This window comes from Cuculus canorus, chromosome 2 (genome assembly GCF_017976375.1).
Source record: "Cuculus canorus isolate bCucCan1 chromosome 2, bCucCan1.pri, whole genome shotgun sequence".
In the NCBI taxonomy this organism is placed as follows: Eukaryota; Metazoa; Chordata; class Aves; order Cuculiformes; family Cuculidae; genus Cuculus; species Cuculus canorus.
The window spans coordinates 1,322,215-1,333,430 of NC_071402.1; the positions used below are offsets into that span (position 1 = coordinate 1,322,215).

The following is an 11,216-nucleotide window of genomic DNA, read 5'->3' on the forward strand; positions in this document are numbered from 1 at the left end:
CTTGTCCCCATTTCCCCCCATTTCTCCCCCATTTCTCCCCATTTCTCCCCCATTTCCCCCCATTTCTCCCCCATTTCCCCCCATTTCCCCCCATTTCCCCCATTTCTCCCCCATTTCTCCCACATTTCCCCCCATTTCTCCCCCATTTCTCCCCATTTCCCCCATTTCTCCCCCATTTCCCCCCCATTTCTCCCCATTTCCCCCATTTCTCCCCCCATTTCTCCCCCATTTCTCCCACATTTCCCCCCATTTCTCCCCCATTTCTCCCCATTTCCCCCATTTCTCCCCCATTTCTCCCCATTTCTCCCCATTTCCCCCCATTTCTCCCCCATTTCTCCCCATTTCCCCCATTTCTCCCCCATTTCTCCCCATTTCCCCCCCATTTCTCCCCCATTTCTCCCCCATTTCCCCCATTTCCCCCCATTTCTCCCCATTTCCCCCCCATTTCTCCCCCATTTCTCCCCCATTTCTCCCCCATTTCTCCCCATTTCTCCCCATTTCCCCCCATTTCTCCCCATTTCTCCCCATTTTCTCCCCATTTCTCCCCATTTCCCCCCATTTCCCCCCCCATTTCCCCCCATTTTCTCCCCATTTCTCCCCCTTTCTCCCCATTTCCCCCATTTCTCCCCCATTTCTCCCCATTTCTCCCCATTTCTCCCCCATTTCTCCCCATTTCCCCCCATTTCCCCCATTTCCCCCATTTCTCCCCATTTCCCCCCATTTCTCCCCATTTCCCCCATTTCTCCCCATTTCTCCCCCATTTCTCCCCATTTCCCCCCATTTCTCCCCCATTTCTCCCCATTTCTCCCCCATTTCCCCCATTTCTCCCCCATTTCTCCCATTTCTCCCCCATTTCTCCCCATTTCTCCCCATTTCTCCCCCATTTCTCCCCCATTTCTCCCCATTTCTCCCCCATTCCCCCCATTTCCCCCCATTTCTCCCCCATTTCCCCCCATTTCTCCCCCATTTCCCCCCATTTCTCCCCCATTTCTCCCCATTTCCTCCTCATTTCCCCCATTTCTCCCCATTTCCCCCCATCTCCCCCCATTTCCTCCTCATTTCTCCCCATTTCCCCCCATTTCCTCCTCATTTCCCCCCATTTTCTCCCCATTTCCCCCCATTTCTCCCCCATTTCTCCCCATTTCTCCCCCATTTCCCCCATTTCTCCCCATTTCTCCCCCATTTCTCCCCATTTTCTCCCCCATTTCTCCCCCATTTCTCCCCCATTTCTCCCCCTTTTCCCCCCCTTTCTCCCCCATTTCCCCCCATTTCCCCCATTTCTCCCCCATTTCTCCCCATTTCCTCCTCATTTCCCCCATTTCTCCCCATTTCCCCCCATTTCCTCCTCATTTCTCCCCATTTCCCCCCATTTCCTCCTCATTTCCCCCCATTTTCTCCCCATTTCCCCCCATTTCCCCCCATTTCTCCCCCATTTCTCCCCCATTTCCCCCCATTTCTCCCCATTTCTCCCCATTTCCCCCCATTTCTCCCCCATTTCTCCCCCATTTCCCCCCATTTCCCCCCATTTCCCCCCCATTTCCCCCCATTTCCGCCCCATTTCCTCCCCGTTTCCGCTCACCTCGTGGCGGCCGCGGCTCAGGGCGCGGTCCTCGAGGCGCCGCAGGCTCCGGGGGTACTCGGGGGGCAGCAGATGGTCGAAGGCGCAGAGGCTCTGCCCCAGTTTGACGTAGAGCCCTCCGTTGCGCAGCGCCGCTCCCGTCAGGCGCTCGGCCGCCCGCACGTGGCACCGCGACATGGCCGACGCGAACCGCGGCGACTCCTGCGGGCCACCAACAGAGCCAATGGGCCACCAACAGAGCCAATGGGACACCAACAGAGCCAACTGGACACCGAGAGAGCCAATGGGCCACCAAGAAACCCAATGGGCCACCAACAGAGCCAATGGGCCACCGAGAGAGCCAACGGGCCACCAACAGAGCCAATGGACCACCAACAAACCAACAGGACACCAAGAGACCCAATGGGCCACCAAGAGACCCAATGGGACACCAAGAGACCCAATGGGACACCAAGAGAGCCAATGGGCCACCAAGAACCCAATGGGTCATCAAGAACCCAACTGGACACCAAAAACCCAATGGGACACCAAGAGAGCCAATGGGACACCGAGAGAGCCAATGGGCCACCAAGAACCCAATGGGCCACCAAGAACCCAATGGGCCACCAAGAGACCCAATGGGCCACCAACAAACCCAATGGGCCACCAAGAACCCAACGGGACACCAACAAACCAACCGGACACCAAGAACCCAATGGGCCACCAAGAAAACCAATGGGCCACCGAGAACCCAATGGGACACCAAGAGACCAATGGGCCACCAAGAGACCCAATGGGCCACCAAGAGACTCAATGGGCCACCAAGAGACCAATGGGACACCAAGAGACCAATGGGACACCAAGAGAGCCAATGGGACACCAAGAGACCAATGGGCCACCAAGAGAGCCAATGGGCCACCAAGAGACCAATGGGCCACCAAGAAACACAATGGGACACCAAGAGAGCCAATGGGCCACCAACAGATCCAATGGGCCACCAACAGAGCCAATGGGCCACCGAGAGAGCCAATGGGCCACCAAGAGAGCCAATGGGCCACCGAGACAGCCAATGGGCCACCAAGAACCCAATGGGACACCAAGAGACCCAATGGGCCACCAACAGAGCCAATGGGACACCAAGAGACCCAATGGGCCACCAAGAACCCAATGGGACACCAAGAGACACAATGGGACACCAAGAGACCCAACTGGACACCAGGAAACCAATGGGACACCAAGAGACCCAATGGGCCACCAAGAGACCAATGGGCCACCAAGAACCCAATGGGCCACCAAGAAACCCAATGGGCCACCAAGAGAGCCAATGGGTCATCAAGAACCCAACTGGACACCAAGAAACCCAATGGGCCACCAAGAAACCAATGGGCCACCAAGAGACCCAATGGGCCACCAAGAGACCCAATGGGCCACCAACAAACCCAACTGGACACCAACAAACTGAAAGGGCCACCAAGAATGCAATGGGCCACCAAGAATGCAATGGGCCACCACAAAACCCAACAGACCACCAAGAACCCAACTGGATGCCAAGAGACTCAATGGGCCACCAACAGACCCAACGGGCCATCAAGAACCCAACAGGACATCAACAGACCCAATGGGCCACCAAGAGAGCCAATGGGCCACCAAGAACCTTATGGGCCACCAAGAACTTTATGGGCCACCAAGAAACCCAATGGACCACCAAAAAACCAATGGGACACCAACAAACCCAATGGGACACCAACAGAGCCAATGGGACACCAACAGACACAATGGGCCACCAAGAGACCCAATGGGCCACCAAGAGACCAATGGGACACCAAGAGATCTAATAGGACACCAAGAGACCAATGGGACACCAAGAAGACAATGGGCCACCAAGAACTCAACGGGACACCAACAAACCCAATGGGCCACCGAGAGACCCAATGGGCCACCAAGAGACCAATGGGACACCAAGAACCCAATGGGCCACCAAGAACCCAACTGGACGCCAAGAACCCAATGGGCCACCGAGAAACCCAATGGGACACCAAGAGATCTAATGGGACACCAACAAACCCAATGGGCCACCAAAAACCCAATGGACCATCAAGAACCCAACTGGACACCAAGAGACCCAATGGGCCACCAAGAGACCCAATGGGCCACCAAGAACCCAACTGGATGCCAAGAACCCAACTGGATGCCAAGAACCCAAGTGGACGCCAAGAACCCAATGGGCCACCAAGAGACCAACTGGAAGCCAAAAGACTCAATGGGCCACCAACAAACCCAATGGGCCACCAAGAACCCAATGGGTCACCAAGAACCCAACTGGACACCAAGAGACCCAACTGGACGCCAAGAACCCAACGGGTCACCAAGAGACCCAATGGGCCACAAAAAGACCCAACGAGACATCAACAAACCCAACGGGACACCAACAAATGCAATGGGCCACCAAGAACCCAACTGGACACCAAGAAACCCAATGGGCCACCAAGAACCCAACTGGACACCAAGAGACCCAATGGGCCACCAAGAAACTTATGGGTCACCCAGAGACCCAATGCGCCACCAACAAACCCAACAGAACATCAAGAACTCAACTGGACGCCAACAGACCCAATGGGCCACCAAGAGACCCAATGGGCCACCAAGAACCCAGTGGGACACCAACAAACCCAACGGGACATCAACAAACCCAACGGGACACCAAGAGACCCAATGGGCCACCAACAGACCCAACAGGACATCAACAAACCCAACGGGACACCAAGAAACTTATGGGCCACCAAGAGACCCAATGGGCCACCAAGAAAGCTAACAGGACATCAACAAACCCAATGGGCCACCAACAAACCCAATGGGCCACTGAGAACCCAATGGGCCACCAAAAGACACAGTGGGCCATCGAGAACCCAACTGGACGCCAAGAGACCCAATGGACCACCAAGAGACCCAATGGGCCACTGAAAGACCCAATGGGCCACCAAGAACCCAACTGGATGCCAAGAGACCCAATGGGCCACCAACAGACCCAACGGGACATCAACAAAGCCAATGGGCCACCAAGAGACCCAATGGGCCACCAAGAACCCAACTGGATGCCAAGAGACCCATAGACCAGTGCTCCCAGTGCTCCCAGTGCCCCTCCCAGTGCTCCCAGTGCCCCTCCCAGTGCCCCTCCCAGTGCTCCCAGTTCCCCTCCCAGTGCTCCCAGTGCTCCCAGTCCCACCTTGGGCACTCCCAGTTCCCCTCCCAGTGCTCCCAGTGCTCCTCCCAGTTCCCCTCCCAGTGCTCCCAGTGCTCCCAGTTCCCTCCCAGTGCTCCCAGTTCCCCTCCCAGTTCCCTCCCAGTGCTCCCAGTTCCCTCCCAGTGCTCCCAGTTCCCTCCCAGTCCCACCTCGGGCACTCCCAGTTCCCTCCCAGTGCTCCCAGTTCCCTCCCAGTGCTCCCAGTTCCCCTCCCAGTGCTCCCAGTTCCCTCCCAGTCCCACCTCGGGCACTCCGCGCAGTTCCACGTTTTCCGTCCACCAATAATCGATGGAAATCCGCACTCCGACACCCACAGACCTGCGCCCAACACACCAGTACCGACCAGTGCCGACCAGTACCCCCCAGTACCGACCAGTGCCCCCCAGTGCCCCCCCAGTGCCCACCAGTGCCCCCCCAGTGCCCCCCCAGTTCTCCCAGTGCCCCCCAGTGCCCCCCAGTGCTCACCAGTTTCTCCCAGTGCTCCCAGTTCCACCAGTTCCCCCCAGTTCCCCCAGTGCCCATAGGGACCCATAGAGACCCCACAGGGACCCATAGGGACTCATAGAGACCCCATAGAGACCCCATAGAGACCCATAGAGACCCATAGAGACCCATAGAGAGACCCATAGAGAGACCCATAGAGAGACCCATAGAAACCCTATAGAGACCCCATAGAGACCCCATAGAGAGACCCATAGAGAGACCCATAGAGAGACCCCATAGAGAGACCCATAGAAACCCATAGGGACCCATAGAGACCCCATAGAGAGACCCATAGAGACCCATAGAAACCCCATAGAGACCCATAGAGACCCATAGAGAGACCCATAGAGAGACCCCATAGAGAGACCCCATAGAGAGACCCATAGAAACCCATAGGGACCCATAGAGACCCCATAGACAGACCCATAGAGACCCATAGAAACCCCATAGAGACCCATAGAGACGCATAGAGAGACCCATAGAGACCCATAGAGACCCCATAGAGAGACCCATAGAGACCCATAGAGACCCATAGAGAGACCCCATAGAGAGACCCCATAGAGAGACCCCATAGAGAGACCCATAGAGAGACCCCATAGAGAGACCCATAGAAACCCCATAGAGAGACCCATAGAGAGACCCATAGAGAGACCCATACAGACCCCATAGGGACCCCATAGAGAGACCCATAGGGACCCCACACAGACACCCACACAGTGCCCCATAGTAACCCACAGTGACCCATATAGACCCATAGAAACCTATAGAGCCCCATAGAGCCCCATAGAGACCCACAGCGCCCCACAGAGTGCCCCACAGCGACCCATAAAAACCCATAGACTCACAAAGCCCCACAGAGCCCAATAGAGTGCCCCATAGAGTGCCCCATAGCACCCCATAGAGACCCACAGAGCTCCACAGACTGCCCTATAGTGCCCCATAGAGCCCCACAGAGTGCTCGATAGTGCCCCATAGAGACCCGTAGAGACCCATAGAGACCCACAGAGTGCCTCATAGCGCCCCACAGTGCCCCATAGCGCCCCACAGCGCCCCACGCCGTACCTGGCGAAGCGCCCCACGCCGTCGAGGAGGAGCCGCAGGCGTCGGCGCTCGCGACGATCGACCCCAAAGTACCAGAGCGACCCACAGAGCCCCACGGCCGGCCCCACAGTCAGCCCCACGGCCAGCCCCACGGCCCCTGCGCCGCGCCTGCCGGGACACGGCAGGATACAGCGTGACCCACAGCGACCCATAGAGAGACGTAGAGACCCATAGAGAGACACAGAGAGACATAGAGAGACATAGAAAGACATAGCATAACCCATAGAGAACCATAGGAACTCCATAGAGAACCATAGAGTGACCCATAGAGACCCATAGAGACCCATAGAGAGACCCCATAGAAACTCCATAGAGACCCATACAGACCCATACGGACCCATAGAGACCCCATAGAGAGACCCATAGAGAGACCCATAGAGAGACCCATAGAGAGACCCATAGGGACCCATAGAAACCCATAGAGAACCATAGAAACTCCATAGAGATCCGTAGAGTGACCCATAGAGACCCATAGAGAGCCCATAGAGACCCATAGAGAGACCCATAGAGACCTATAGAGAGTCATAGAGACTCATAGAGTGACCCATAGAGTGACCCATAGAGTGACCCATAGGGACCCATAGAGTGACACATAGGGACCCCATAGGGACCCCATAGGGACCCCATAGAAAACCATTGAGATCCATAGAGACCCATAGAGACCCATAGAGTGACCCATAGGGACCCATAGAGACCCATAGAGACCCCATAGAGACCCATAGAGACCCATAGAGACCCATAGAGAGACCCCATAGAGTGACCCATCGAAAGACCCATAGAGACCCCATAGAGAGACCCCATAGAGAGACCCATAGAGTGACCCATAGGGACCCCATAGGGACCCCATAGAGTGACCCATAGGGACCCACAGAGACCCATAGAGACCCACAGAGACCCATAGAGAGACCCATAGAGACCCATAGAGAGACCCATAGAGAGACCCATAGAGACCCACAGAGACCCATAGAGAGACCCATAGAGACCCATAGAGAGACCCATAGAGAGACCCATAGAGAGACCCATAGAGACCCCATAGAGAGACCCATAGAGACCCCATAGGGACCCATAGAGACCCCATAGAGTGACCCATAGAGACCCATAGAGACCCATAGAGACCCCATAGAGAGACCCATAGAGAGACCCATAGAGACCCCATAGAGTGACCCATAGAGACCCCATAGAGACCCATAGAGAGACCCATAGAGAAACCCATAGAGAGACCCCATAGAGACCCATAGAGAGACCCATAGAGACCCATAGAGTGACCCATAGAGAGACCCATAGAGAGACCCCATAGAGACCCCATAGAGAGACCCCATAGAGACCCATAGAGAGACCCATAGAGAGACCCATAGAGACCCATAGAGAGACCCATAGAGAGACCCCATAGAGACCCCATAGAGAGACCCCATAGAGTGACCCATAGAGAGACCCATAGAGAGACCCATAGAGACCCATAGAGTGACCCATAGAGAGACCCATAGAAAGACCCCATAGAGACCCATAGAGACCCCATAGAGACCCATAGAGAGACCCATAGAGAGACCCATAGGGACCCATAGAGAGACCCCATAGAGAGACCCCATAGAGTGACCCATAGAGAGACCCATAGAGAGACCCATAGAGACCCATAGAGTGACCCATAGAGAGACCCCATAGAGACCCATAGAGTGACCCATAGAGAGACCCATAGAAAGACCCCATAGAGAGACCCCATAGAGAGACCCATAGAGAGACCCCATAGGGACCCATAGAGAGACCCATAGAGAGACCCATAGAGACCCCATAGAGACCCATAGAGACCCATAGAGAGACCCATAGAGACCCCATAGAGACCCACATCCCTCTCTGCCCCACATCTCACTTGGGGGTCGCGGAGCCGCCGTGGGGCCGAGTTGGGGGTCTCGACAGAGAGGGGAAGCGGCAGAGCACCACCTGTGGGGGGAGATGTGGGTCACGACCCCTCTGCCCCACATCCTGCCCCATAGATCCCTCCTCCACCCCATATTCTGCCCCATAGATCCCCCCAACCCCAATCTATGGGGCAGAGGGGTCACTTTGAGGTCCGGGGTGGGGGTTTTGGGGGGTCCTGGATTTGGGGGGGTCCCAGAGTTGGAGGTGGGGGGGTTGGGGGGGGGTCCTGGATTTGGGGGGGGGGGGGTTTAGGGGGTCTTTTGGGGGGGTTTGGGGGGGTTCTTGGATTTGGGGGGGGTTTTGGGGGGTCCTGGAGTTGGGGGGGGTGTTTAGGGGGTCTTTTGGGGAGGTTTGGGGGGGGGGGTCTTGGATTTGGGGGGGGGGGTTGGGGGGTCCTGGAGTTGGGGGGGTGTTTGGGGGGGGTCTTGGGGGGGGGTTTTGGGGGGGTCTTGGATTTGGGGGGGGTGTTTGGGGGTCCTGGAATTGGGGGGGGGGGGTTTGGGGTCTTGGAGGGCGGTCTCGGGGGGGGGTCTTGGATTTGGGGGGGGTTTGGGGGGTCCTGGAGTTGGGGGGGTGTTTGGGGGGGGCCTTGGGGGGGGGTTTTGGGGGGATCTTGGATTTGGGGGGGTGTTTGGGGGTCCTGGAATTCGGGGGGGGGATTTGGGGGGGCGTTTGGGGGGTCCTGGAGTTGGGGGGGGTCTTTGGGGGGGATCTTTGGGGGGGGTTGAGGGGTATTGGGGTGGGGGTTTGGGGGGGGCCTGGATTGGGGGGGTCTTGGATTTGGGGGGGTGTTTGGGGGTCCTGGAATTGGGGGGGGGGGATTTTGGGGTCTTGGAGGGGGGGAGGTGTCTTGGATTTGGGGGGGGGTTGAGGGGTCCTGGAGTTGGGGGCGTTCTGGAGTGGGGGGGGGGGGGTTGGGGGGTCGTGGTTTTGGGGGGGTGTTGAGGGGGTTTGGGGGGTATTGGGGTGGGGGTTTGGGGGGTCCTGGAGTTGGGGGGGTGGGAGTTGAGGGGTTTGGGAGCGGTTTTGGGGCGTCCTGGATTAGAGGGGGGGGGGGGTTGGGGGGGGTCCCGGAGTTGAGGAGGGGATTGGGGGGTTTTGGGGGGGTCTTGGGGGGGGGGTTTTGAGGGGTCCTGGACTTGGGGGGGGGGAGTAGAGGGGTTTGAGAGCAGTTTTGGGGGGTCCTGGATTAGAGGGGGCCGTGGAGTTGGGGGGGGTTTGGGGGGTCTTGGGGGGGGCGTTTGGGGGGGGTTGGGTGGGGGTCTTGGATTTGGGGGGGGGATTGGGGGGTCCTGGAGTTGGGGGGGGGTTGGGGGTTTTGGGGGGGGGTCTTTGGGGGGGTCTTGAGGGGGGTTGAGGAGTTTGGGAGCGGTTTTGGGGGGTCCTGGATTATAGGGGGAGTTGGGGGGGGGTCCTGGTTTTGGGGGGGGGTGTTTGGGGGGTCTTGGGGGGGGCGTTTGCGGGGGGGGGTGGGTCTTGGATTGGAGGGGGGGGTTTGGGGGGTCCTGGAGTTGGGGAGTAGTTTGGGGGGGGGTTGGGGGGTCCTGGAGTTGGGGGGGGGGTGTCTTTGGGGGGGTCCTGGATTTTGGGGGGGGGGGGTTGGGGGGGTTTTGGGGGGTCCCGGAAATGGAGGGGGTGGTTTTGGGGGGGGGGGGCGGTCCTGGGTTTGGAGGGGAGTTTTGGGGTGTCCTGGAGTTGGGGGGGTAGTTTGGGGGGGGGAGTCTAGAGTTGGGGGGGGGTTGGGGGAGTTTTGGGGGGTCCTGGAGTTGGGGAGGGAGGGGGTGGGGGGTTTGGGGGGGGCGTTTGGGCGGGGGGGGGGTCTTGGAGTTGGGGGGGGTTTTAGGGGGTCCTGGAGTTTGGGGGGTTGGGGGGTTTTGGGGGGGGTCTTGGGGGGGGGTTAGGGGGGGTCTTGGAGTTGGGGGGGGGGAGTTGAGGGGTTTGGGAGCGGTTTTGGGGGGTCCTGGATAAGAGTGGGGGGGGTTCTGGAGTGTGGGGGGATTTGGGGGGGTCGTGGTTTTGGGGGGGTGTTTAGGGGGGTCTTGGGGGGGTTTGGGGGGTCTTGGGGGGGGTCCTGGTTTTGGGGGGGGGCAGGGGGGGGTTCCAGAGTTGGAGGGGGGCGGGGTTTGGGGGGTTTTTGGGGGGGCCTTGAGGGAGGGTTTGGGGGGCCCTGGATTTGGGGGGGGGGGTTGGGGGGAGGTGGGACCTGGAGTGGGGGGGTCTTGGGGGGGGGTTCTGGAAGTGGGGGGGGGGGCTGGGGGGTTTTTGGGGGGTCCTGGAGTTGGGGGTGTGTTTGGGGGGGGTCTTGGGGGGGTTCGGGGGGGATTTGGGGGGGGGGGGCCTGGAGTGGGGGGGTCTTGAGGGGGTTTGGGGGGGGGTGTCCTGGTTTTGGGGGGTCCTGGAGTTGGGGGGGTGTTTTGGGGGGGGTCTTGGGGGCAGTTTTGAGGGGTCCTTCATTTGGGGGGGTTTTGGGGGGGGTCTTGGGGGAGGGTTTGGGGGGGGTCCTGGATTGGGGGGGGTCCTCGAGTTGAGGGGGAGGGGGTTTGGGGGGGTCATGGATTTGGGGGGGTGGGGGGGGGGGGTTTGGAGGGACTTTGGGGGGGTTAGGGGAGTGGTCGTGGATTTGGGGGGCTTTGGGGTCTTTAGGAGGGGTTCGAGGGGGTTTTTGGGGGGTTCGGGGGGGTTTTGGGGGGGGGGTTGTTGTCACCGTGCGCCGCAGCCCCATGGCGATCCCGCAGCGCCCGGGACAGACTTTTGGCCACGCCCCCTTCCCTCCCCATTGGCTAAAAGGCACGAAGACCACGCCCACTTCTCTCCCCATTGGCTCAAGCCACGCCCCCTTCTTATCTCTCATTGGTTAACACGCGCGGGACACTCCCGCCCCCTCTCCCCGCTCGAGCTTGGCCACGCCCCCTTTCACCT

The 11,216-nt window shown here is 58.9% G+C and overlaps 1 protein-coding gene across 1 annotated transcript in view; it reads right to left on the reverse strand.

Annotated features, from left to right (window-relative positions):
- ADCK5 (aarF domain containing kinase 5) overlaps positions 1 to 11,056 on the reverse strand; it is a 30,700-nt gene extending 19,644 nt beyond the window's left edge. The window contains exons 1-5 of the mRNA XM_054060615.1: positions 11,002 to 11,056; positions 8,248 to 8,318; positions 6,345 to 6,491; positions 5,042 to 5,117; positions 1,580 to 1,780 (exon numbers count right to left, since the gene is read on the reverse strand). Of these exons, the coding sequence (XP_053916590.1) occupies positions 1,580 to 1,780; positions 5,042 to 5,117; positions 6,345 to 6,491; positions 8,248 to 8,318; positions 11,002 to 11,019 (513 nt within the window). The 5' untranslated portion in view covers positions 11,020 to 11,056. The remainder of the gene's footprint in view (positions 1 to 1,579; positions 1,781 to 5,041; positions 5,118 to 6,344; positions 6,492 to 8,247; positions 8,319 to 11,001) is intronic.
- Positions 11,057 to 11,216: the final 160 nt, after the last annotated feature.